The sequence below is a fragment of the Perca fluviatilis genome, chromosome 19 (assembly GCF_010015445.1).
Source record: "Perca fluviatilis chromosome 19, GENO_Pfluv_1.0, whole genome shotgun sequence".
Lineage (NCBI taxonomy): Eukaryota > Metazoa > Chordata > Actinopteri > Perciformes > Percidae > Perca > Perca fluviatilis.
In genome coordinates, this window is record NC_053130.1 from 18,150,479 (window position 1) to 18,178,106 (window position 27,628).

The 27,628-nt window shown below is 39.3% G+C and overlaps 1 protein-coding gene across 2 annotated transcripts; it reads left to right on the top strand.

Moving 5' to 3' along the window:
- The first annotated feature begins 252 nt into the window (after positions 1–252).
- wu:fc17b08 (ligand-dependent corepressor) lies at positions 253–27,628 on the top strand. 2 transcript variants are annotated; one of them, XM_039783609.1, is made up of 7 exons: positions 253–373; positions 10,505–10,570; positions 11,544–11,623; positions 11,914–12,046; positions 12,390–12,710; positions 12,817–12,916; positions 21,102–27,628. In XM_039783609.1, exons 1-7 carry the CDS (start codon positions 277–279, stop codon positions 25,786–25,788), a joined length of 5,484 nt encoding a protein of 1,827 aa, XP_039639543.1. In that variant the 5' UTR covers positions 253–276; the 3' UTR covers positions 25,789–27,628. The 2 variants fall into 2 exon arrangements, with proteins under 2 accessions (XP_039639543.1, XP_039639544.1); XM_039783610.1 differs by lacking the exon at positions 21,102–27,628 and adding an exon at positions 15,756–20,904.

Below are 27,628 nucleotides of genomic sequence, written 5' to 3' on the forward strand. Positions count from 1 at the left end.
CCCAGCAGTAGCCTGCTTTAACCTAACCCCCACATTAATCTTCCTTTTTAAGGGGAAGTAACACTGTTGTTTTCTTTGTGGGCTAAATGCATTATATTATTTATTCATTTGAATATATTTAGTGTGTTACTTTGTTAATTACACTATTTGGGTTACTCGGTGTGACTGAAGTCTCCCTCTGGACTGATTTCCTATTCGACACAGAGACGCGCGCGTTCACATAGCAGAGCGCTTCCTCTTCCAGTGCTCGTGCCCGCTAGACAAGAACGATAGAAAATGGCGAGTCAGTGTAAAAGGCAGCAATGCTCTATCGACAGGCGCGGCTTTCGGCAGGAACTTGACTCTTGGCGACACAAACTCATTCGCTGTGTAGGTAAGGATAATGCCGGTTACACAGCGTACAATTTTACTGGTCGAATTTCAACTCTGTTTGACCGTTACCGATGTAAATAACCATCTATTACCGGACTCATCTCCGAGCGACTTTTTGTCCTCAACTGTTTCCTTCTCACGGAAACCAGCCCGTGCAGTTACTTAAATGTATGCAGTTTATGGCAATGTTGCACTACTCCTTGGGTTTCCTTGCTGTTTTTATTGTTTTGTATATCCAAACTGTATACTTTAGTTATCTAGCTAACGTTTCTGTCGTAACGTTAGTTTGTTTAAAGGGCACCGTGCTTGTTTTAAAGGGAGTGTCTCTATGCGTTGCGTCGGCTAAAAGACCCCGTTTGGTAAATGCGCGTTCCCGTGTGTGATGGTGATACTGTATTCTGGATGGGGGAGGGCTACAACAGTTGTGGATGTTTAACTTGCTTTTCTCAATCACCTCCTACGGGCGCACATAACTGCATTGAGGAAGTGGCTGAGACCCCACTGCTGGGAAGTTATGCTAATACACTTCTATAATGTTAGTTGGTTTCAGGCACCTTTACACAAATAATTATAAAGGCATTGTTGGTTTAAAGCTCTTTTATTATCTATGTTAGAGGGTGGAAGTTGAAGCTAAACTATAATGTTGTAGTAGTATAGCTAAAGCTATATCCTTAGTAGGAGCTAGCAGAACAGGACATAACCTTAAATAAGGGCTTGGGCAGGAAGACTTTTTGGTCTGTCTCTCGGTTGGTCCCCGGCCCCCAGGAAGTGTGCTGGGCTTTGAAGCATATTAAATATAGTGGCAAAATAGTGGAATTACAACTCCCAACCCATCACATGATGCCCTCTGGCCCGAAAAGACTTTCCCTTAGACTTACATGGCGAGAGAGACTTCTGTAAATCAGTTGATACATTTTTTTTGAGCAAAATGACTCGTTTTACTGTGATCCATTCGATCCAATAACATTTGGACAGTGTAGACAAGCTGCACTGTTACATTATTCAAGTTAGCGTTGTGGAAGTAGCTAAACTGGAAGTAGCCGGCTCGGCCAGTGAAGGTCTCTATTGCTCTATGGGCCGCACAATGCGGGAGCAGCGCCTATCGTCCGGGTAATTTTTGGCTCAATGATGGCTTCATGTAGCCTGACAAGCCAGACCCACATCAAGGTTTTGGGTCTGGGAACTCGCCATTGACAGGGCTCAATCCGAGGGGTGGGATAAACTGTTTTCTTTCAAATTCTCTCTGCACGCAATATGATAGCACTGCAACCAAGAAGAGCAATGAAGAAGGTAGCAAAGCTAGTTGATAGATTCAACTTTTGCTTCCTTTTTTAAGAATTACTTAAGTGCCGTTCTTTTGTCAAAGAAAAGCTTAACTCCAAGTCTTCCAGAGTCGCGGCCAAAGCTGATTCGAAAGACCACTGTTCCCAGCAGCAGCAGCAGCCATAAGCCCGCCTACCGACTCTATACACAATGTAATTGGCCCGGCCAGAGTTTGGTTTTTCCAGCTCGCAAGCCAACGGAGAGTTGCTAGACCCCCTGGCTGCAAATTACATTTGCTGCTGCTAGGGTGCGTCTAGATTTCTAGGCTAGGCTTCATGTACCATTGAGCAACTCTCATAGGAATGAACAGGGCTGCGCCTCAAACGCTGTATTCAGTTCTTAATACATACATTGTTGGTCCACTACTTTGGACCAGACTGAAATATCTTCCTCTAGCACCACCAGCAGCTTGTCTTTTAGTAAAATGTTTTCACAACCTTCTTGATGGATTGGCATAAAATTTGGTACAGCAAACATTGTTCCCAGGTGATGCATTCTAGGCGCAATCCCCTGACTCTACAAAGTAATGGTTTCACTCTCTTGTTTACCAATGATTGGTCTGCATGTATGGTCGGCTTAAGCATTGAATGTGTAGGTTTAAAGTATTTGGTTTTTAACTGCTGTTGCTCTGCATCAGGCAAAGTAAAACCATTTAACATTGCTGCTAGGATAGTAGACATTTCAGTTGTTGACTATGTTTTTTTTTTTTTTTTCTGAAACACTTGATTAATAAAACATATTGGTCCATGAACAATATGAAGTTCTCTGTGATACGTTTACAATCCACCATCTAATTATTCTGTTCCACACATATTGACAGGTTGCTTACATTAATAGTAGTTTTACACCATTTGACAGAAGGCCATTTTTAAATCCATGCCTTGCCAACCTCCTTCTTTTGACTCGGTAACATAGCAACAGCCAGTGTGGACACTCTGCACTATCCAACACAGATTGACTACACAAATGAGGAGCAGAGTTGCTTGGTGACCCTAATGTTGAAATCAAATCAGCTCCTATGTCGTTGTTTTTTTTTTTACTGGATTATTCATAATTCATATACACTTTTATCAATCTTATAGGGAAATATGTACAAATAATTTCCTGTAATGATTCATTAAGGAAAACAGCACAGCATGCTTCATTAAGGGACCATTTCCATGTTACACAGGACTGCCTGGTTTGGGAAGGACATGAAACTAACTTGAATCATGAGGACAAAAATGTACAAATCGATCCATGTTTTTAGTGAGGGTCTCTGTGATATTTCATGCAATATATTTTACAAATTGTATGTTGTGGCTTTCCTTGTGAAAACTTTTAAAAAGCATTTCAACTTCAGGATTAAAAAAATAATTTTAAACACCCGAAACGCTACTTCTGACGCTGCTGATCTCAAAATGTCACATTAAATCCATCTCACTTAAAGTGGCCGCTATGTGTTGGTCTTACTGAAATGTGTAATGTATGTACAAGGCTCACTCTGTGCACACATTTCTTGACATGAATTAAGGTAGTAGATATGTGATGTTTCGGAAAGCAGTAACACTAAATCTACCAGTAATGTCTTTTTGTGGTGTGTTACATGTTAAACATGTTTGACTCTTGATTTATTTGTTGCAATGTAGATTCTGACTATATAATTAGAAAGAACAAGTGCAGTAAAACAATTTGCACTGACCACCTAAAACTGTCTTGCGTTTGTCAGTCATAGACCAGTCTAACCAAAGTTTAGGTCCAGAATTATTTATGTTATAGGCATTATATTTGAATGCACATCACCTTTTCATTATTTGTTGTAATATTATGGCTATTTAGCTGCACAGTTGGTTGTTGGAAGTTGACACCACCTATTTGACATAGTATTCTTAGTGCTCACCATCAGTTTTAATAATGACTAGGCTAGAGATATGTGTGGACTGATCCAGTACAAACATATTCCAGCGAAGAGGCTACAATACTAGGTGGGCTGTGTGCTCCTCATTGAAATGAAAATGGAGAGAGAATAATAGCTTTCTGACTAGTCACTAGCTCCAGACCCAGGACTGCTCAGTTAGCCAGTTCCCCCCTTTATGATTGACAAATGTCCTTTTGTTTTTGGGTTATAATTGTAAAGCAGCAGCATACATGACAACAGCATCAGTTTGCTTGCTGCAGAATGGCATATTCTGTCCATGACAACAAGGGCATACTTTTGTTTGGCTTTTTGGTGGAGAGGGTTGCACGCCACCACCACCCTACTGATGCTGAAATGGACATTTTGTCTTTGTGTATTTAATGTGAGCAGTAAAACTGCAGGGCAGAGACAAGGGCAATTGTCCCATAGAACAGCAGCAACAATTGTCTGTATGTTTGCCCATACATGTGTTCATGGTCCATCAGCCCCCAGATGAAAACTGTGTGGCTGAAAATGTGTGTTCTGTCTGTATTTGGGGAAATTTGGACTAGAACAGCACCAGCTGATATTTGAAAATGCCAGGAATGCCAGTTATTCATGCTTGCATTGGACATGTGGGTTAGTGGGATTAAGGATGTGCGCAAACAAATAACAGGCAAATATTGACATCAGGCAGATTGTCTTGTTTATTATTTAAACTTGAGCATGGCCTATTTTCTGTTCCAGCATGTCCTCTCTGATGAGCTTTTGGCCTACATTTTCCATATTTGAAAAAAGAGCTGGCTAAGGTTTGACATTTTGCAAAACATGACCACTAGCTTTAATGATCTTTTATGGAATGCACTGTCATTAAGTGTGTGTGTCTCTGTGTGTGAGCTTGCACCCTTTTTCATATTTGCCTAAAATCATGGTGGTCTCATATTTGTTATACAAATTTATGTTTTGTGCAGCATTACACCATTTGACTGTCAGCTTGCATCCTGTCTTGTTAAATATTCAAGCCATGTTTTCCCCCCTCTGTAGATGTTGCTCAAAGCTGCCACATCATTGCCCACTGTATAGCCTGATCCAACTACCGTATATTGCTTGAAAATGAACCCAATGTGTAGCCAAATGACATTTCAAGCACTTCTTTGCTCATGCCCATGTAATGTCTTAACTTGTCTGTTGACCTACAGTTAGTTACTTTTTTGTGGACAGCATAGTATGTAATAGTAAATGCTTTTTAGATGGTTAGGCATTAGGCTTGGGCTCTATGATGGGCTGACTTGGGATGAAAATAGTCATGTACTGTAGCTCGACTAATTTGTGCAATTTTATCATCTCTGCACTCATCCGCAGCCCCCAGCCCCATCTTACATCTTTATAGAGCATTGCTCAGGGATATCAGTGACCCGCCTCATGCAAAATTACACTCTGAGCCTCACAATCTGAACATTGGTAAGATTTTCAAAACATAATGCATTTTTTTTTAAAGATACAATAATTTATGAATGATCAGTCTGTCTAGTATTTTTCAAAGGCTGTAGCAAGAGATGGTAGATTTAGCAAGGTTTATTTTGGATGCACACTGATTTGAGCTTAGTGAAGCTCCTGTTCTGCGAGCTCATGGTCACTCCTGAGATAGTATGTGTACAGTAGTTACAGTGGGGGATGGGCTGAGTGGGGGTTGATGCAGCACTGTACAACCTTATCACTAGAGCGGCAGAGGGAAGGGTGGGTCATCCACTGGAAAGAGCACTGCAGTACCATGCTAATTGTTAGTATTTTATTGACATTTATGTTTTTTTGTGATCAGTAAATCATAGCATTAGTAAGTTCAGAATTAAAATTGGAGTAGTTGGTTTTCCGAATAATAGACATAGAAGGAACTGATGATGAAGTCCCTAATACCTACTGTATACAAGTGTTTTTGAAATGTACACACATTGTCTTCCTACTAGGGATACAGGCTATTCATTGCCAGAAGAGAGAATTTTTGTGGTTCGTCAGGTAACTTGTAAGTGGACATGTGGGGAGCTACCAAACTAGGGTAGCAGAACCCATTACCTCTGGTGTCCATTAATTTTGTCCATAGACAATGTTGCATAGCTTGCTGTTTAAGATTTTGTTTTTACACTTAGCAGTACATGGCATTTTCCTAGTTGAATCCCTTTTGTTTTGGATTAATTTGGATAAACTCTGCAACTATGATGTAGACCTAGTATTTTGCTCCTGAGAAAGCACTCTGAATATGATAAAACTCTGGAGTTTTTGGGACTCTGACGTCTTCCTTATAGGAACTGCCGATGGGGTTCATGCATACTGCAGTATTGGGTCATTTACGGCTGAAAATACAAGATTCCTCAGAAATTAGTTGAACAATCTAGACAAAAGTCCACATGACCACCCTATAGCATTTCTACATTATTTGGAGGAATCCTCTCTGTGTAAAAGTTAAGAGCATTAAGGTTATTTTGTGACCGCACCAACTGTCCACGCTACAACCGTGCCGACTGGGCATGTCCTACTGGCAGGAAAGTAAAATGGATGCTTGTTTCGTGCACTGCACTGTATTCCCCATCAGGGGCGTAGCACAAAATTCTGGGCCCTGTAGAAAGGCATTTTCTATGCTCCTCCCCGCATCCATAGTAGGGGTGGGAGATATATATCGTATACGATAATATTGTCATTGTTGTGTTAACGATGTGCAAATGTGCAACACAGCCGTTACGAGATGTCTGCGTTGCGCTCTGATGCTCCAAAACCCACGTTAGAGGCAACATAAACATCGCTGCATGTCACGCTAGTAAAAACTAATAACACGTTACACAGCAGGTAACGTTAGCCTACCGTTAGCCACAGTAGTAACTGGATTAAACCCGGCTAAAATGCTGACAGCTAAACGGTGTAGTGTGACAGGATTCCAACAGCGGGACGTCAAACAGTCTGCTGCTAAAGATATGAGCTAAAAGACACAAACTAGCACTGGTCACTGCTGTTGTATGAAAAACAAAACAGACGGGACAAAATGTTGCGTTTACTGGTAAACTGGTAAACATTGTGACCGGCTTATGATGACCGACTGCTACCTGTTGTGGAATTTATCTCACGATATTTTGTCCTCTATGACTGTCTACGTCTAAAAACTAAGCTGCGCGGTGCAGGGAACAATTCTGATTGGCTCACGGAGGCATGTGATCAGACAGTGGTTTATGGAGCGCTAGATTGGCTTTGCAAAAACTTTGATAAGGAGCGTTCTATGAACGGAATGACTCATTTTAAATATCGCTCGATCACGCAAATTTGATCGTGGGAAGCCAAAATCGTGATTGTGATTAAAATTCGATTATTTGTGCAGCCCTAACGCCGAGCTAGCTACCTAGCTAGCTAGGATCGAGACCAGAACTCCGGCAAGACCACAGGCGGAGGACTGCATTTTTGTGCATAATGAATGGCGTACCTACAGCAGGATCGTTGCCCAGCACTGCTCACCTGACCTGGAAGCCCTGTCGGTAATATACAGACCATTTTATTTACGACGAAAACAGCACACTGCCGTCCACATAGCCCCTGATGCTAATGTTAGCACAAGTTTGGCTCACTGCTAACCATAGTGAACAAACTGCAAACTATTCCTGATCCCAGCATAAATCCCCGGTACAACCAAGTAGGACTATCAGAACCTGGCCTGACACTGCCCTATCATCTTCAGGACTGCTTCCAATAAGGACATGGTTGTGTGCAATATGTTACAGAACAGAGCCCTTTGTTTATTATTATGATTTAATCTTGCTTGTATGCTGCACAATTTACATTACAGCAGAGGTGTACAACTGAATGTGTACTCAGAGTTCAATGTTCCTACACTAGTTCAATTGATATTAGTACAGTATTAGTATTTTGTATGTCTTTGAATTGTTTTTACTTGAATACTACATTTTAAAGAAAATAAATAAGAACGGTTTTCATTCAACATTATTATCATCAGTGATTAAGTAACTCTGACTTTTAAAAACACATTTTTAAAGGATATCGTCTAATTATCGTTATCATCAAAATCGCCAAAAATATCGAGATATTATTTTTTGTCCATATCGCCCACCCCTAATCCACAGCTATTCATTCTTGCATCTTTTTGGGCACTCCTCACATGAGGGCCCTGGGTACTCAGTCCCCTTTTCCCCCCCAGTCCGACACCCCTGTTCCCCATTCATTGTCCTATTCTTGTTAAGTGGTCGCACAGGCTGTTTTGGTTTTTTTTGACTTAATCATGTTGCTCAGTCAAATGTCATCATCTTTTCTAGTATGTGTGTGAGGAACGTGTCTGTGTATGCATACCCCAAATTGTAGCATGTATGAAAGCATGCTTGCGCCCGCTCTCTGCATTCGTCCTGGAGCACAATCAAGGCTTGCGGCAGACTTGGTCACTGTAAGCCTACATAAGCTCCATGAAAAGACCTCCTAGAAACTTTTATGGTTAAGGTTTGGCTGATGCTTAACTTAAGTCGTTTCTGAAGTCACGATGCCAAACATAGTTGCACACAGTTTCGTCAAAATTGCTTGTTGTTCTCCTCTTTGTGTTTGGTTTTGATGTTTGTCTTACGAAGTAGTTTAATGCTCCACTGTTGTTGACAAAACAATAACTCAAAAATGTATATATGAGATGTATATTAATTGGTACTGAAAATTATTGTGCATTGCAGCCGCATTGGACACTATTATTAACCAAATAAACTTTTAGCGATGTCCACTTCATTTCTTCTTCTTATTCCCTATTTGATGGTTAAAAGCGGAAATGTATTTTGAGTAATCATTTTTAGTTTGTAGCTAAAAAGTTGCTGCTCTCATCCCCAGAACAAAGTTGATTATTTTTTCATTCCAGCAAAGACTTTAGTTATGTTATTTCATTTTTCATTTCAGCATACCTCTGTGACAATTAAGCCTCCCCTTCACTCAGCTATAAATTGCGCGGAGGCAAGCCACAGTACATTTGGAGTAAATAAAAAAAACAAGCCAACAAGGGTTGGAAATAGAAAAATGGTCTTGAATCACCATTCTCCACACATCAAGATGATTGACATGAATGGGTAACTCTTTCCTACTGTTGTACTTGTAAAATAAAATAAACTATATAATAGTATGCACTAACAGTTCTGGATAACAGACTACTGTCATTTTTATTAGTCCTTGATAGTCCTTTAGGTGTTAAGCCTGGTGGCAAATAATACAGGTCTTATTTTTTCTTTTTCTCATTATCACTTTGTACCTCTATACCCTGTGCTTGTTATTGTATCTGGGGGCTGACACACCGAAGCAGATATGTGTGGTACCAGCTCATTGGTGGCCTAATTCCCTCTTCAGTGAATTAATTGGTGAATGTTCCTTTAAACAGGAAATACACCTGAAAGCTGAACATTACTGTTATTTCTGCATCCCAAATTACATAACATATGGAAACTGTTAAGTGTAGGGCACTCAATACAGTGAGGGGTTGATGTGCATTTTAACAGCTGGTTTTGTTTTGTGTGAAGAGGTTCTTTTTTATTAGTCACTACACCACACTATACATTGCCAGTAGGTTGGAATGTGTTAATATTGCCTCAAACTCATGGTTTAAACTATGACACATTTTTAAATGCCCTAAACTGAATTCCTGAAGAGTAGTTTGATGTCATGGTGCTGCTCTGTCAAACGAAAGTAGATGACCTACTTCTCTCCCCCTGCCTCTAAAATATTTCAGAAATAGGATTAGATAGTTACAGCTGAAGTCCTGTGCACTAACCCAGAAACAGACTCACGTTGCAGCTATGAGCAAGGCTGTGTTTCACCACTTCGCCCCCCCCCCCCCTCTTTATGTTTGGCTGTTGAAAAGTGGGTGGGAATTTGTAGGGAAGCAGAGTGAGGGCATTTTAACAGATGACAGCTTTTATTGAATTCACTGTGAGTTTAGGAAGAGAGTGGACGGTAAGGGCTGATCATTTCTTCTCGTTATCTGTAAAGACATAGTGTAAGTAGGCCTTTATTATTATGTTTTAGATGACTAATTGAACACGTGGCTAATTTAACTTGTGATGTTCATTTTAATATTACTATTCAATGCTATAAATACTTGTTTTACATAGATGTTTAACAACCGTCGGTTATGGTTTTTGTGTGCAGATGTTACCTCTGACCTCTTTAGTGCTTAATTTAATGCATGTAGTGGTTTTGGATTGGTTCCACTGACCCTGCAGCAGTAAGCAGACATTGCGTATTGTGTTAATGCACTGTCAAGCAAAGTCCTATGCATCTTTCAAACAGCTGGGACTGTAGGATACCACCATCTCATCAGTAATGCATATACAATGTTTCCTTAGCCTATATATGTGATATAGGATGTTTTGGAAGCACTTTGTAAGTTGCTTAACTGTAAACCCATTAGTGGACTGCGAAGATTTTGCTTTGGTCAGATTCCCAATCCGCAACATTGCTATGTGATGGTGTCAAAGTATCCTATACAGTCTTGTTTCTGACTGTTTCTTTTTAATGTTACAGCATGCAGTCACTCCCAACACTGTAGGTGCTTTAGTTGCTTGGCAACAGGAGGATGGAGTGCATGTATTTACTGTTAAAGTAAAAACCTGGGGTGAAAACTGAAACATATGTGTTTTAATAGAAGCAGAGGGTTGCTGGGGTTGTCAAGATGAAATGGAAAGGCAAAGACAAGCAGGGTGATGTACAGTAGACCAGGCTCTTGCTGTTTTTTCCTGGAGTACAACAAATTCATTTGGGCCCTTGGGCAGATAAGGTTGTCTTAAACAGTGATTGATTTTAAGTCGCTGTTCTGCTGCTGTTGGTTTCTGCACAAAGCCTTAATTAGGAGCAAATCTTAACCAATGCTACGTCAAAATGTATATGCTCAGTTTTATTGAATGTCATGTCTTTCCTCAGGTTTTGAGAGCATTCTCGAAGGTCTGTTTGGTCCAGAGCTGGTAGAAGACCTAAAATTATTTAAGGGTAAGAATCTCAGACCATTTTAATTATTATAATAGTGGCCATGATCTTACAAGTGTATGCATGACATGAATGAGAAATTTGTTTCAAGCATAATCTGTTGTCTGCACATTATGACAATGCTGCTGCATTGTACCATCTGGTACCCCTCTACATTCACTCTACAAGACAGCCTCTCTGGCTACAGAAGAGAAGATGCCTTGTCTTCCTATTAAATTGTTGTTTTAGATGGCGTGGGGCCAGGGTAAAAGTCTACAGTGTTCTACAGACATTTATTTACAATGCATGATGTTAGTGAGACAATAGTGGCCATTATTTAGGTTTTCATCACATTTGCAGTGAGAGGACTGTCAAAGTCTTGTAAACTTTCTACAATAGCAGTTGTGGACGAAGGCTAACTTAAAAATGAAGTTTAACTGAATCAGTCTGCTCCTGATTTGGTCACTCTCATTCAAAATAATCAAAACACTTTGATTAGACCTATGGCCCACTTATTCATTTAATTCATACATTTTAGTCTCGTCATTGAGTTGTTCTCTGAAGAATATTCCATACTGAATATAGGACACTGTAGGTTTAAAAAAGAACTGTTTACAATCCTCATAGAGCTGTTTGTTTGTATGTATGTATGTACATATGTGTATATTCACTTTTTTTTAATTATATACAAACATCTGTACATAGTAGTCAAATGTTTGTTTACCTTGTTCACCTTGTCTGTGTATGTACTTTGAGAGCAACAAAAAACTGTCAGATTTCGATGGACAATTAGATTTTGATGCTCTATGTCAAAACATTTGTTGCTGCACCTCATTAAAAGCTCTTACTATAGCCGTGTGCCAAATCCTCCCTCAGTTCTTCTGTCTGTTGAGGTACTGGTTTGTATTGAGCTTTAAGGTGGCTAAGAATACACAAGAATATAGGATTTTTTCACACGAATGTATTTCATTGCCTGTCACCTGTTTTTTGTCCATAGACTTCGAGCCTACAGCAGTGTCTGACTGGTCATTTGATGAAAATTGTCTATTCTGCTGTTTGAGGCGAGACAAAGTAAAGGTAAGAATTATTGTTTTTTTCTATTTCTTTCTTTACATTTTTGGTGCTGTCTTTCACAATTTCATTTGGATGTAGGATGAAAAACTAGAAGTGGACAATGGATAAATGTTAGGAGTGCATTAAATATGCCTATGCTCTATAATCTGTCAGGGCACCTGATTACCTAAAGTGAGGAGAAATCAGTCTGAACTTAATAAAAAAAAAAAAAAATCTTCCTATGTATTGTTCAGTATATATGTATCATGTTTAAGTCTGAAGACCATTGACTTAACAGTTTTGTCTTCTGACAGGAACACTTAATTGGCTTAAGCAACGGAGGGCTTGAAGATACACCTAAACCTCTCCTGGTTAAAGATCAGACCACAATCAGCAAACTAGAGAAACAAGCCGAGGAATTTCTCAATGCAGTCCTCTGTAGAAAAGGTGAGTCTTTATGTCTCAGTATTTTGCATTATGTCACTAATGTGCTTGGTACAAAAGAACCTGCCTGCAGACAAGATGGCGTACACCGTCACTTGGTAAGCTTTAATTGTTAATTATAAATACACATGAAATAAAATTGCTACAACTACAGCTTCTATGGTCTACGGAAAATTACTTTAGCATCTATTTTCTTTGGAGTTGTTTTACAGGCTGGGTACCAAGCCTGCTTTTGTTCTTAAAATATTCGTACAATGTGGTTGTGAATGTTTACCAACAACCACTTATAGCTCAGTAAATGAATGCACACTTAACAGTTTTTACCTCCATATTTAATTCCTTTCAGATGCACCAAATTTCTCGGACCCACACATTCCAGTAGTGGCCCGAGAGATCCTTCAGAGAATGATCCGGCAGTTTGCTGCCGAATATACCTCAAAAACCAGCTCCCCTCAGGACAGTGGCTCTGATTCCCAGCCTTGCTCTGACCAAAGCCTACCGACCCCACCATTGCTCTTAGGGGCTCCTCCTTCTGCCAGCCCTGCTGCCCCCCTAGCTGGGCCTGCACACAACCAGAACCCAGTCCTCAGCAAGCTCCTCATGGCTGACCAGGATGCTCCACTTGACCTCACCATCAAGAGGCCTCTGGCTTTGCCTAGTGAACAAGGTAGTGTGAACTTAAACACAACTGTAACAGGGAGGCTTATTCATGACTCAGCTAGTGCATTGGTGATAGGCCAGTCTGAACTTTTTTCCTGCCTTTTTTGTAACAGATGGAGTTCTTGACTTATCTATTAAAAAGAACCGCTATAGTAGCAGCAGCCTGCCTGTCCGTAGTCCCTGCCTTTCTCCAGCCACATCCACGCTTAAAGGGTAAGATACGTTTATTTGTTTCTTTAGTCTCCAGTACTTAAGAAGTAATGTTTTGATGATATGTTTCATTGTAGTTTAGGATGACTCATAACATGAATTTGGAATGAACGCTTACATGTAGTGGCATCAATGCATGGGCATTAGCTGAGGCCTGTAATTTGAGTTCTGAAATTGAACATCTCGCAGATAGTTGGTGGCTTAATAAAAATGAACAGTATCAAACAGGGTTGTGCTGACAGAAGGGTTTTTTGCCACAAAGAAACATGGGAAAGGGTATTACCAATTGCAACAGAGTGAAATCTTCTATGTGGTTCTGCTGCTGGATTCTGCTTTAAAACCTCACTCCAGTGCATCCTTATGGATGCATTTTGTTTTATGCTGCCATTCAAAATAAATGACCTTGCAGACTTCAAGTTAATGCAGCTGCCTGGTCCTCAATTTTTGTCTAACCGGTCACTGGTATCGCCAGCTAAGGACTGAAAGGGCAGCATCTTAGTTTGTGGTTTAAAAGGATTCTGTTAGCTCGGCCTTGTTCATGTTCATCATAGGTCCTTTTCACAGCAGTCATTTTGACATGTCATACAGGAGAAACACAGGTGAAATTAATCAAAGTAATTGTGGCCCCGTTATGTTTTGTGTGTCATAACCCACCTAAATGGAACGGGGCCATAACTGATTGATTAATTATTACACCTGTGGTTGCAGTGCAATGACATGTCAAAATGACTGCTGTGAAAAGAGCCTTTTGTCTGGCACCGGCTGGCCTGATGATGATAATTTACTGGCCTGATGATGATTATTTACTACATTGATTCTCAATGATGTAGTACTAGTAGAGGGGTTTTTCATTTCATTTAATTTCATTTATTTTTATTTCGAACAAAACTAAAAAATACATATATGCATACAGTATGTACCCATACATACATATACACACATGCATACATACGCATACACACAAATACACATACATACATACATACATACATACATACATACATACATACATACATACATACATACATACATACATAAATATAGATATATAGTACAGCTTCGCCCCTTCTCATTCAACGTTTGTCTTTTTTTTTTTTTTTTTCATGACTATTTACATTGTAGATTCTCACTGAAGGCATCAATACTAGAATGAACACATATGGAATTATGTACTTAACAAAAAAGTGTGAAATAACTGAAAACATGTCTTATATTTTAGATTCTTTAAAGTAGCCACCCTTTGCTTTTTTATTAATAAGGGGAAAAAATCCACTAATTAACCCTGACAAAGCACACCTGTGAAGTGAAAACCATTTCAGGTGACTACCTCATGAAGCTCATTGAGAGAACATCAAGGGTTTGCAGAGTTATCAAAAAAAACAAAGGGTGGCTATTATGAAGAATCTAAAATATAAGACATGTTTTCAGTTATTTCACACTTTTTTGTTAAGTACATAATTCCATATGTGTTCATTCATACTTTTGATGCCTTCAGTTAGAATCTACAATGTAAATAGTCATGAAAATAAAGAAACCCATTGAATGAGAAGGTGTGTCCAAACTTTTGGCCTGTACTGTACATACATATACATACAAATACCTATTTGCACACCATGTTTCTCTCCCAAGGAAAGCTTGTATTCAGTTGTTTTAATGTTCAAAATAAGTATTGCCTGTACATCTATTACTGTGCTGGTAACACAAGTAGTTTTAATATTGCATGCTTCAGATAAACATGACGCCAACTTTTTCAGCAGATTATAGTCACTGATAGTATTAAAAAATAAACATTTTCTCATGTCATTCATCTAAATCAGAGGGCTGTATTTCAAATTTGAAATTGCATTCTTTGTAGACAAATTGTGATTTTATTTCATTCTTAATTTAATCAAACACTTGAGACAATCTAAATAGGATTGTATTGTAATGTAGTTTTGTTGTTTTTCTTGAGAGCAAATTCTCTTGATACTGTTATAGCTATCTGTACTTGAATGTGCCTATAATTACATTTTTATATGGATTAATTAAGCACTAGTGGCATTGCATGCTCCCCTTCTGCTGCTTTGAGAGCTGATATGATATTAAAGAGATCATCCTTGCAGATCATTCCTAGCAGAATAAAGATGGCTCTGATTTTCATCTGATTTTATGAATATGATATACAACATGCACACTGTCCTTGGTTAATTCAATTTTGCATTTGGAGGACAAAGTAAATATAATAATTTTTTTTGATCTAATTACCAGATAACTTTTTCTTCATATGATCACACTTCAGTTAGTCAGGTTTTGACTTTGATACACACAACCCTCTGCTGGCTTACTCTTTTATTTCTGTGCTTGTTCAGTGGTAACGTCACACACAAAATGTCAAGAGCTTTATTTGCACTAGTCATTTTGTATGACTTAGTTAGTGTGCCCTGCTTAATGGCTACGTGCCAAGCTGCCTTACTGCAATGACAAATAATGCCTCCTTCTGGCTATGCTTTTTGAGTCAAGACCTTTAATGTACTCCAATAAATGCCATTTTCTTTGCTTTTGTTTTTATTGTTCATTTGCCCTTTCTTTTCCTTTTTGTTTCTTATTTTGTTGCACATTTTGTTAACAATCATCACAGCAAGCAAATAAAAAATTGTCAAACTTGAGCCTTTTTTGTTCTTAAAAGTCACACACACAACCACACAGTCAGTTATTTTAGAAGATAGTGATGTTACCAAAGCAAGGTCATATAATAAAGGAGTGGCCATCATCCTCCCCTCCCCAACCCATCCTCCTTTTAGAAAAGAGAAAAAAAGGCACTGTGCAAGCTCTGCTTACACCCAATTTCCTTCCATCCAATCAGGCGATCCTTGAGAACGGACGGGCAAGTCGGGCTGTTTATGAGGAGCCTACAGGATGGAAGGATGAGGGAGAATATTGGCCACTCCACCCGTTATAAGCCGTCCTCATCTCTTGCATACTCGCTGCACATCAAAGAGGAGCCCGATCTTGAGAGCGACCCAGAGTCACCTCTCAGCCACAGCTCTGGACCTACTGACCTTTTCAAAAATGGATCTGCTACCTGGAATTTTAAAAGTCATTTTGGGGCCCTCCTCAAACTCAAAACCAACCGTGAGGCTAGTGAGCACCTTAAAGACATACCCAAGTTGTTGGAAGCTGCTGGACTTTGGACAAAGCCACTTGCCTATGACAAAGTAAACCTTCACGAGGCCTGCAGGGACCACAGCCTCTCCCCTTCTCAGTCATCATCTTTCGACCTCAAGATTCCCCAGGTGCGAGTTTTAGCAACAGCAACGGACCCGTCTTGGGATTCCCTGTCCAACGTGTATTCAAGATCAGCTTGTGAGAACGGTATGGGAAAGGCACTTTGTTCCATTCTCCCGAGGCAGAGCCAGAAAAAGAGCAGTGGAGGTTTTAGTAGCTCAGGTTCAGAGAAGGAATGGCCTTACGACACTGACCGCAAAGCCTTGCAGAGAAGTTATCCTCTGGATTCAGAGTCAGACCCAGGTAACAAGCAGCCAAGGAAGAAACGTGGGCGATATCGACAGTACAACACTGACCTGCTTGAAGAGGCTATTGAGATGGTGATGGGTGGGAAAATGAGTGTGTCTAAAGCCCAAACGATCTATGGCATTCCACACAGCACCCTGGAATACAAAGTTAAGGAGCGACTGGGAACCTTGAAACATCCCCCCAAAAAAAAACTGAAGCTGATAAAGGTAGAGGAACAGGGTGTTTCACGGTCCCCAGAGAGGAAAGAACTCCAAAACTCCCAGCACATTGTTTCTGAGAAAAGAGAGAGTGCATCTGAAGAGAACAGAAATGATTTCCATGATGGAAGCCTCTCATCAAATGAGTGATAGAACTGTAAAGTATCATTAGTGATGTACTCTTTAACCAGACCGATGTTGCATTTGCTAGACAGTGGTAGTAGCTGACTTGTTTTTCCATAAAACCTTAATAGCTGTGTGTAACACTTAAATCAAAATACCCATATTTATTATTAACTTATGTAATTTTACCCCTTGCTTTGGTTAGCAATGCATACAAATGTTATGGCCATATATCTAAAACACTCAGTGTCTTCTTGCCTTACATATTGTGCCTGGAAGGCATACTTTCAATTTAAGAATTCTGATATACTACAGTTTATTGTTAATTAATTTCAGTTTATTTTTTTGGTTATGTTATGTATAATCATTCCTAGCTCTATACATGTGTTCTTTACAATTGAATCATGTCTAAGGAAGTGGCGCCCCTCGGTGTCTTCTCTCAGTACTGTTCAGAGTACTTGGTCATATGTTCAAAGTGAATATGTAGTCAATTCTACTGTGTATGTAGGCCCTTAGGGATGACCGGGAAGGTCTCTGTCACTGTTTTGCAAATGCACGTCTATGATTGAAATGGACACCTCATTGTGCATTATCACTAATACCTCAGGACATTCCAGAATATGGGATCATGGCCCATTATTCTTTCATCAGGTTGATGCACAGCTATTGCAAATATTGGTTATTGTTTTTTGCAAATTGCAGGATTTTAGGTGTAAATAATGTTGACGATCGTGGATTTTTTGATAAAAACAAATTATTCCTTCACTACAAGCATTTAACAAAGATAATATATTTGCAGGCATATATTACATACAATTGCCTAGATTGTAAACCTTTTCAAGTGAGAGTTGGTTCAGCTGTAACATAGTTCAGGGAAACACTTGTTAATAGCACTGTAACAATAGTACAATTTTGTTAGATGGTAAACTTACTAACTAACTTGTTGGGCTTCTGTTTGTTTTGTTTTTCTGTTGTAGTTTTCTTTGTATTCCTTCGCAACTTGCTCTAAATGCAGGTATTCTTTAGTTTTTATATGCAGTTTGCATTTCCTCTCACTTTACCTCTAACTCTATTTGCAACTAATTAACCACTCTAAATTGCATATAATTTGTATACATATTCACAAAATGTATGAATAACTTTGACTCGGTTGAAAAAACAAAATGCAGTGGCTTCAAGTATACATTTATGATTGATATGATTAAGTGAAATCTAGTCACTGATTCACATTCATTCATTCAATTATTCTTGCATTGACAATCCTCCAGCATCACTCAAAAACCACACTTTACTCTCTCATTTAGAGTATTACATGCATTTGAATTAATATATTAGATATACAAGCGCTTTGGGTTTATTGACAGGCAAAACATTTCTTTGCGCTCCTCATTGTCTATTGTAGCAAATCTAATGGTCGACTACCTCAACTGGAAAACCGATATCACAGTCTACTGTTATCGTAGCTGTTTTATGTAGCAATTTCTCATGTACACAACACAGTTTATTGTAAAGTTCATTTGAGTGAAGGTGAATAGTTTACACAAAGAGCTGTCATACTAACTGTCAAGTTAGTTAATTAACAGTAGAAAATCTATCAAAGTTCAACCGTATGTAAATATTTGAGTGTATCCTTGTAGTTCATTGCACCCTGATAATCTATTTAATATTTTCTTTGTCTCTATTTTTTTCTTTTTGGGGTGGGGATGTTGTTTGGACAGTTGTGACAAAAGCATTTTTGACGACCTTCTTCTTAGGAGAAACATTTGTTTTCCCAAGTGGAGGAAGTGTTTACATCCCCTTACGTACCTACTCAAATTGATATTTTTGGAGTTTTTTTTTTGTTAATGCAGTATTTATTAATCTATATTTATTAATTAATTTTATTATCACTTAAGTAACCATGAATGTAAATGGCTTTAATCAAACAAAGTTATACACATAATATTTATAGACCTAAGTTGATGCTTAAAAGGTACATTTAACTGTCTTGCATAATAGATGTGAAGGGATAACATTTAAGATTGTCCCAACTTATTCTGACACAAGTTGGGTGTCTTTTGCTTGTTAAATATAATGTATGAGAAAAGTCTAAAACGACTAAGAGTATCGCTGTCATAAAAAATAACGTACAGATGTTGGATGTTTAATTTAACTTCAACAATGTATTCAGGAATGACACTAGTTATATTTTGCATGATTGGACTAAATCATATATGTCAAGTTAGTTGTGTATGGTGAAGTTTATCTCTAAGGATGTTTTATTGAAAATACTGGAGTGTTGGTGTGTTTACCGTCAAGTCAACAATGTATCAAATAGATTAACTGTGAACTTGAAATATCCTTAAACCATTTAACCAGAATCTGGTTAATGGTTCACTGAAGATGTATGACAAAATATAGTAGTTTGTGATTGCCAGATTATTTATATCCCTAATGTGCAGTATATGAACATTGTGGATGAGTGAACTCATCCATGTTTGTGTGCTTGTGAAATATTGTGGAAATGAGTTTGGTTTGCTTTTGCTTGTTAGATTTGTTATTTTATTCATCAGGAAGAAAAAGGCATGTACTTTGTTTGAGTTCTTTACTGCAATGCTTAGTGAAACAGATAGCGAAACCCTCAGGGATAAAACGCTTACCACTCGTTATTCAGGTACTACACTTTACTCCTTAGAACTTGCAAGCAGGGATGTTAAGTTAGTTAATGAGCCTAGCAGAAAATTGGTCTGGTTCCAGCAAATGTTATTTTTTTAATCTCTTAAATTTATTTTCTAATCTCTAAAGGTTCCATTTGAGATGTTTTGGCATGCTGTACAAATCATTTTGTGTTTGAAGCCAAAAAAACAACATAGTACATCTTTACACTGTTTTATTATTTTTATACTTTTTTACACAATGAATGTCAATATAACCTCAGTGCAGGTAAGATGTTGACCAATGGGTAATTCATTAACATGTTTCTTTACAGTTCAGTGCCTCAAACGGCAAATATTTAATTTAAAAACCTACTTAGTGTAACATTCTAAAACTGCATTTCTGAAGATTTCAGAAATTGTCTGTTTGACAATTCATCAAAATAATAGTAAAAATCCAAATTCACTTTGTCACTTTTCTATATAGCAGGAAACTAGCACTGAGTAGAGGCTACATAGCAAGCTTAGAACTAGATATCCCGACATCTTTGATCTAGCTCAAAGGTGACAAAATATGAAATGTTAAAGATTTCAGCTTTACTTCGTCAAAATAAAAACAGTAGCATGGTATTTGGCAAATCAGCATTTACAGTTGTATACAAATGTTAGTTTGTAACTATCTGTTTTAAACAAATATTAGACAATGCTCAACATAGCATTTTCTGACTACATACTATGTTCACCTTGCAGTTGCCAACACCTCTTGCTCAGCTGCACATGCTGTGGGCAAAGCTGTTTCTCTTTTTCACTACTCTGCATAGCCTTGTGACATGTTACCTCAGGAATCCAGATGTGGTTTCATTGTCTGTTCATTTTCTTGTTATAAGACCACAGTGTAGCTTGGGAAGGGCTTGTTTTGGGCTTTTTGTTTTAGAAAGAAAATAACCTTTTCAGAGTTATAACATATATAATGTATATGTGATGGTATAAATGCTCCAAAGGTCTCGGAGGATTTGTAATAGACCTACCTCACTGAAAGAAAATTTTGCCAGAAATATAGGAACATGCCCCCCCCCCCTTTCCCCAGTTGACTGATTATTTAAGATTTTAATTGGCACAAACAAAACCTCACAGGTATGAAAATAACTAACTTAGCATATGTTCAGTCACACTTGATTTTTCTTTTACTAGTCAATTTTGTTGAGCACTTGTATCTAAATGTCACCCTTTGCGCTAGTTATTAAATAAATGAAAACTTGACAAAAATGATGTACTCTATATTTTCCCCTAATATATTTGCTCTTTCAAGTGATAAACATGTGTTTGACTTGTTTTAATTAAGTGGGCCACCATTACTAAATGTATTGTGCATGTGTAGGATTTTCTTGATGTAAATTGTAACAAAAGGCACAACTGTGCAAAGAAGAAAAATGTAATAGCGCTAACAATGTAATTGGTCAAGTTCACTGGATGAAGGTTTCACTTTTAAAATCACCTATTCTTCTAATAAATATGCAATGATAAACATCGTTATACAATTGTAAATTATTTCACTCAAACATTTAGCTCCACCACTTTTTGACAACTTTATTAGGGACACGTAGTGATGAAGGGACATGTTATTTTGCGTAAGTGTTATAATCACATACCAATCAATAGTATGAACCAGTGTTGCTTCTTCTTGATGTGCAATTACATCAATTTGTTCTTTTTTCTCCTCAGTGAGTCTACAGAGTTGCCTATTGCAAAGGCAAGAGACCTACAGTCCACCTCCACGCTGGAACAGTTCATAGCCAAACTCTGTCCCCACCATCAGAGACAGATTGTAGATGCCATAGGTTTTCTACAGACGGAGGTCAAAGCACTGGCATCTTCCAATACACAGCAAGCCTGTAATTCTGGGATCCAAAGACCTGCTTGCTCCACTGCAAAATCCAGCCCAGTCACACCTGTGTCATGCTCTGAGCTAAGGTTTCCCAGTGAATCCACTCCCAAGTCAGAAGTCCAGGATGTGTCCCATTCTTTCCCAAGCAGCTGTGCAATGAAAAACGTTCCAGAGAATGCAGTGTCACTGAAAACATCTGCAGGCCCTGCTTTGGATCTTTGCAGCCCTGGGTCAGAGAGTAACCAAGCTTTGGTCACTCCCACCCCTAATCCAGTGGATGCAGAGAACAACCGTCATGGTGATCATGCCCCTCTTAAGATGAAAATCATGACCAGCAACGTTGCTGCCGGTAAGAAGTTGTCATGTGTGCTCAACGCTTCTCTTTCATCTCACTCTGACACTTTGGAGGAAAGACAGGGTAACTCAAATTCATCCAACAGAACAGAGAGTCATAGTGCTAGACTCAACTCCTTTGTGAAAAGACACAATCCGACTAGTCACACACATCAAGCTAGGCAGAGAGAGACTCTCGGGCATGCCAAAGATAAACCAGCAAACCTGTTTTCAGTTCACATGACCATTCCTTCAGACTCTCCGCGGACCGCAAGGAAGACTATCAGGTCATCCTCTGATCATCGGATTAGGGACTCTGCTTGTAGAGAAATAGTTGACCCTGATCTTGGTCACTGTGACATTGTTTTTATTGACAAACCAATTACAGAGTGTTTTAAGGAGCAGCAGTGCAGCATGCTCCCACGTCGCAATGCCAGAAAAAGCACCAGAGGACATACGTATTCAGATGAAATATGGGAGTTAAAAACGGTCCGTACATTAGCTGGGAGGGGCAACTGTCCGAATCCAATTCCAGAGCTGATCACATTGGTCACCCCAAAACAAATACTTTCAAAGCCTGAAGGTGTACCACCTGTGGATATGCTGTTTGCTGGAGCATGCAGGGAGACAATGAATCAACAAATGTCCACACAAGAATCAGATGAGAGTGTGATACCAGGAACAGGAGATATGGTGGAGGTAGCAGCCAGTGAAATGAATGTTATAGTTGAAACAAGTCAGACAGATCAGTGTCAGAGCAAGGGGCAGTCTGCTCCTTCATCTCCGATAAGGTCCCCAACAGAAAACAAAGAAACGGATATTAACACAGCAATAGAACAGAACACACCTGCCGATTTAGGCACAACAGGAAGTGAAGAAAGTGTTACACAGGCTCCATTTGAAGCAGAAAAAGATAACGAGCCTGAGCCTCAAGGAAACGTGCAGGAAAGTACTGAGCAGATAGTCACAGAAACTGTAGTAGAACCATTGGAGGATACAACCATAGAAGAAGATGAGCCCCAGCTTTTATCAGATCAACTGCACAACAGCGAGCCTGTTCTTCAGCAAAATAGTGCCCCGTCACCGGTGGATCAAATTGAGGAAGAAAAAGAGGAAAATAAAAGGGAGGAAATACAAGAGGAGCAACGTCAGGAACTTCAACCAGAGACACAGATGCACTATGACAACTCTGAAGTGACAGAAAAGTCCAACACCACTGGTTCGGCAGAGGAGCACAGAAACACAGAAATTAAAAAACCTGAAGCAGTTGACGGTGTTATGCCTTTAGAGACTGAAGGTGAAAATGACGATGACGTGTCCTCAAAGTCACTTGATGCGCTCTTGAAGGAATTACCCCCTTGGCGTAGAAAAAGAGGTTCTGTAGTTTTGCTGCCAAAGCGGTTAAGAAAAACCGAAGGGGTGGTAGTGGGTTTTGTTAACGGTAGACCGATATCGGCCTCTGACAGAAGTCTGCGTCGTAGATCAAGGAACAGTACCACATCACTTAATAAAACCCCAGTGAAATCTAGTCAGAATGTCCCCAAAAAGACTTCTGTTGATTCAACTGTTGAAAACAAGAATTTGGAGAAACCTCTACCTGAAACAGACATAGCTGTAAAATCGATTGAGACTACTGCTGCGATTCAGCAGGTGAAAGAACCATCCTCGGCCACACCATCAAGCCCAACCTCTAAATTTCCCTCAAGGACCAAACAAATCCGGAAACAAAAAAAAGGTCCGAGAGATCAGGATAGTTTGCCTGTCCTCGCCGATCAGCGGCAACTTAGATCAGCCAGCCAGAGGCCAGCTGGAACTCCAGTATCGCCACCCAAATCAAATGCTGTCTCTTCCATTTCATCTCCAAAATCTACTGCATCCCATGCTCTTTCATTTACAGAGCACCTCTACCTTCCTCCTTCACTTCCTCCTACTTCTTCTCCTCCAATCAGGTCCTCTTCCTCTGAATCCTCTGAACAGTCCAAACAGAACACAGCACCAGAGACAACTGTAGAATTAAACATTGAAAACACTCAGCAATTAGGGACAACCTCTGAAGAAATACAAAAAAACGAAGTAGAAAATGGATTGCAGGCCAAACAGAAACTACGGTCTACAAAGGCTGTAGTAGACGATATTAAGAATGACAAACCGCAGCTTAGCGGCGAGGTATCAAGTCCATTAGAAAATGAAAGTCCTGTAAAGACTGAAATGCAAGCACAGATTATGCCATTAAGAAGTAAGCGGGTTCTCCGAAAGGAGGCTGAAGCAAGTGATGTTTCTTTTCCACAAAAGCCAAATGTAGCATCTTTAGAAGACCGTTCTGCAAGTGGAGACGATAGCTGTTCTTCCATATCAGGCAAACCCACAAGAATGCCCTTAAGGAGTGAGAGCAGTAAGGCTGAAATGTCCCACCAGTCTGCTACTCATTCATCACCAGTGGACAACAAGAAATTGGCTTTGAGGTCACAAAGATTGGCTGTACCCTCTACAAGTGTTCTTACTGGAGCTGGAAGACAGAGTGACATAGTTTCCCCAATCAGAATAATGCCAGAAAAAGTAACCAAAGCTCAGGTGAAGCCCCTTCCAGTGTCTGTCTTGCCCCACAGCTCAGCCATCCCTGTCATAACACCAAGACCTGAACCCCCAAAACAAACTAACAAATTCTTCGAGACTCTGACTGGAGAAGAAAACCAACACCTAATTACAAACCTGAACATTAAGTATGATAAAATGCAAAAAGGCTGGGTGCAAATGGACAAAGAGGGTCAGCCAGCAACAAAATACAAAAACAAAGCAGACAGGCAGGCAGCTATATGGAAAAGTAAACGCAGGGCAAGAAAATCTAAGTCCTCAGAGCACCAGAAATACTCACCAGTCCAAATGCTCTTCATGAAAGGTTTTAATCTCACCAGTATTTGTCGCTGGTTCCTTGAAACAACAGAAACAAAGTCCCTTGTCATTGTCAAGAAGGTGAATACACGTCTTCCGTCAGAAACTCAGCTGTGCTTTCACAGCTCATCTAGTGCTTCAGGGACCTCTCAGGGGGTATTTCCAAGCCTACAGGCAGAGCGCTTAAAGAAACATTTGAAAAAGTTTGCCATCGCCTCTCCTGTAAAGAGCAACGCCAAGAGTCAGAAACTGATTGCTAAAGCACTGGAGCAGGAGGCAAATGCAGTCAGAGGGAAAGAGAAAAGAGACCTTCCCAGTACTACTCAGACTTTGACTAAGTCACACTCCTCTGCCAAAGCCCGTGGAGAGATAAATGAATCCCAGAAATCTTCTGGTAAATCAAAGAATCCAGCTAGTGCAAGGATCTTGAGGAAATACTCTAATATCCGAGAGAAGATGCAGGTTCAGCAAACCAATGTTAGACTCAAAGAGGCCTCAAAAACCTTAAAAACCAACATAAATAGACTAGCCACAAAAAAATCCACTGCCAAGTCCATTATGAAACCATCCCCGAAGGCACAGAAATCGCCCTTACCTGTCGGTAAACAAATGAAAGCATTTGCAGCAAAAATAGAAAGAAGGAAAACATTGGCTGGTAAAAAAACTACAAAGTATCCAGTTCAACAGAGGGCAGTCAAGGCTCAGAGCAGTAGTAGAGCTTCAAGAGATGCAACTAGAAAAGATTTGCCCAAGAGATGTTCTCAACGACTAGGGTCTCCTAAAATATCTGAACATAACTCTGTCGATGCATCTAAAAGCAAGGTCGACAATAAAAAACTAATTGAAGCAGAGAAAGTAGAGGTAGAAAAACCCACTGTGTGTAAAGTGAACGCTGCAAATATCCAAAAAAAGGAATCGTCACAGAGTACTTTGGCTGAAATTAAAGCTACAGAGTGCGCTGTTGACACCCCGCAGCAGAGCATGGATGTCAAGGCTCCGACTTCACCTGACCAGGTACTAACTAGATCCCAGAGAAAAATGGAGGCGGCAGTCCCTTCGAGTGGGAGCCCCAGTCATGCCTCGAAGAAGGCAACAAAGTCCATTAAAACACAAAATGCATCTCCTAAACCAGTCAGAAAAGCTGAGGGACCCACGATGATAAGAAGAGGGGCTTTAAAGTCCCCTGCAAAGAGAAGGCAGACGGACTTGTTGCCACGAAGTGGGACAAAATCGGCAACTAAGAGAGCTCAGGAGCTTTTAGAGACCCCAGCTAAGCGCACTAGGACATCACTCTCGAAATGAAATCCACCTGCACAGGAAGATCATCTTTATTAAGAGGATTTTGTCATTTTCTTTTATCTGGAATATATTCAGAAGGACCAGAAGTATCTATTTTCTATTTTTACCAAACTCTTCAGGGGACGCCTTTTTCAGTAGGAACATATGTGAAGAAGGAACACATTTTGAAAGTCATGCTTTTGTAAAGCTTCAGTGTGAAAATACAGATGTGATGGCGAGCATTTGCTCTGTGTTTAGGGACTACAGACAAGTCCTACATGATGTCTTGCAGACGTAATTGCTGTTTGGCTTTCTGTTTCAGCGCTCTACGACACGGCTGGAGATAATATCCTGTCAAACCTCATTTTAAAAGTTGGGATAACAAACATCAAACTTTGATGCGGTAATCAAGGTGACATTAAATTCACTCACCATCCTGTTTTGCTTTTTTTTTTTTGCGATTTTGTATCCAATTGTTTTAGATGATAGCATGCGCTGCATTTACTGTTCAGAGAGCTTGCTGTGAGAAGGGAGATCAGGTTTTGAATAAGATTCTTACCTTACCTTAGGCAGTTTGTATCTCCAGCCTGTCTTCCAATCACAACATTGTGAATATGTGACTGTTGTGACCCAGTGCCTTATTTATGAAGTGTAAAGTAATACAATGTGTTGCTAAATGTGAAAACTCCTGTACTTTAGTTATACCAACTTCCAATCCCTGGAGAGGCAGTCAACATTTATTGCTTCAGAGTGTGTGCAAATAGTTTCCGTTCCACACAGTTCGTGCCTCGTGCATCATTTCTAAATTCTTACGTTGTCTGAGGCATTCAGACATTCTGATTTACTCTAACCTGATTTTTATATTCCCATTTTCCCAGAGCATTAACTTAATATTGTTCTTACTATGGCTGTATTAGATGTTAAAATATATACAAATCTGAATTGTTAAAACAGGCAGGTCTGCTCTGTATGTGTCATGACAAATGTTTGTATTTTTTATGTTTTGGGTCAGTTTCCATCACTGTGACCATTACACCCATTGTTATCTGCTCATAATGGGGACTTCACTTTGAGTATTTTACCAGCTTCTGCATGTGTTTAGTCTTGTTAATGTGGAGCCAGTTTTAGCAACTTGTGCATTACAGCTGTTGCCTTACTAGAACTGAAACCCTGAACAATATTTATGCCCCTGAGCTTTGAAAATCAAGACTTTGTATCCACCCATCTGAGATGACGTTGGAATACTGGTTTGTGTATAATTTTGCTAACAATATTTCCTAATTACAAATACCTAAAAAGTATGTATATTTTGTTGGTTAATATGAATTAAGTTCATGGCCTCTTTAGCATTAATGGCACATTGCAGGGTGATGAATTCCTTCCGTGATTACATGCAAGTTGGATATGACATTTTTGGGGTAGTCTAGTCACACTTCTGAGTTGTATGTTGCAGTTTTATGTTTTTGTTTTATTATTGTCAGGCAGATGTTCTCATAATGGGAAGTTTCTTAACTTCCACAGTAGTAACTTACATTGGTGTATTGTCAATTGTCATTTTTAGCACAGTGTTATTTTTTATTATGTTCATTACTCTAGAGGGTATATCATCTGCAAATGCAAAACATGTCCGTCATGTTTTTTATTGTTATTTAAGAACTCCACGTAGGCTAATGCATTTAGCTAAAACAGCCCACCAAATATCAGACTTGAACATGTTTATTCTTTACAGTTGCTATTTAAAGATTTTGATTTTGTATATTAGAAAGAAATAACTGCTTTATTTGTGGTAATCCAAGAATGATGCATCTTTATGTTAAGAACTTTGTATTTTTGCTGGAGTTGATATAAAGTTGTTGGAATTTTA

Excerpts from the sequence above, each read along its gene's own strand:
- wu:fc17b08 (XM_039783609.1), top strand. The coding sequence starts at position 277 with ATGGCGAGTCAGTGTAAAAGGCAGCAATGCTCTATCGACAGGCGCGGC. Across the intron at positions 374-10,504 it reads CAAACTCATTCGCTGTGTAG|GTTTTGAGAGCATTCTCGAA; the intron begins GTAAGGATAATG and ends GTCTTTCCTCAG. Across the intron at positions 12,917-21,101 it reads GCCACATCCACGCTTAAAGG|TGAGTCTACAGAGTTGCCTA; the intron begins GTAAGATACGTT and ends TTTTCTCCTCAG.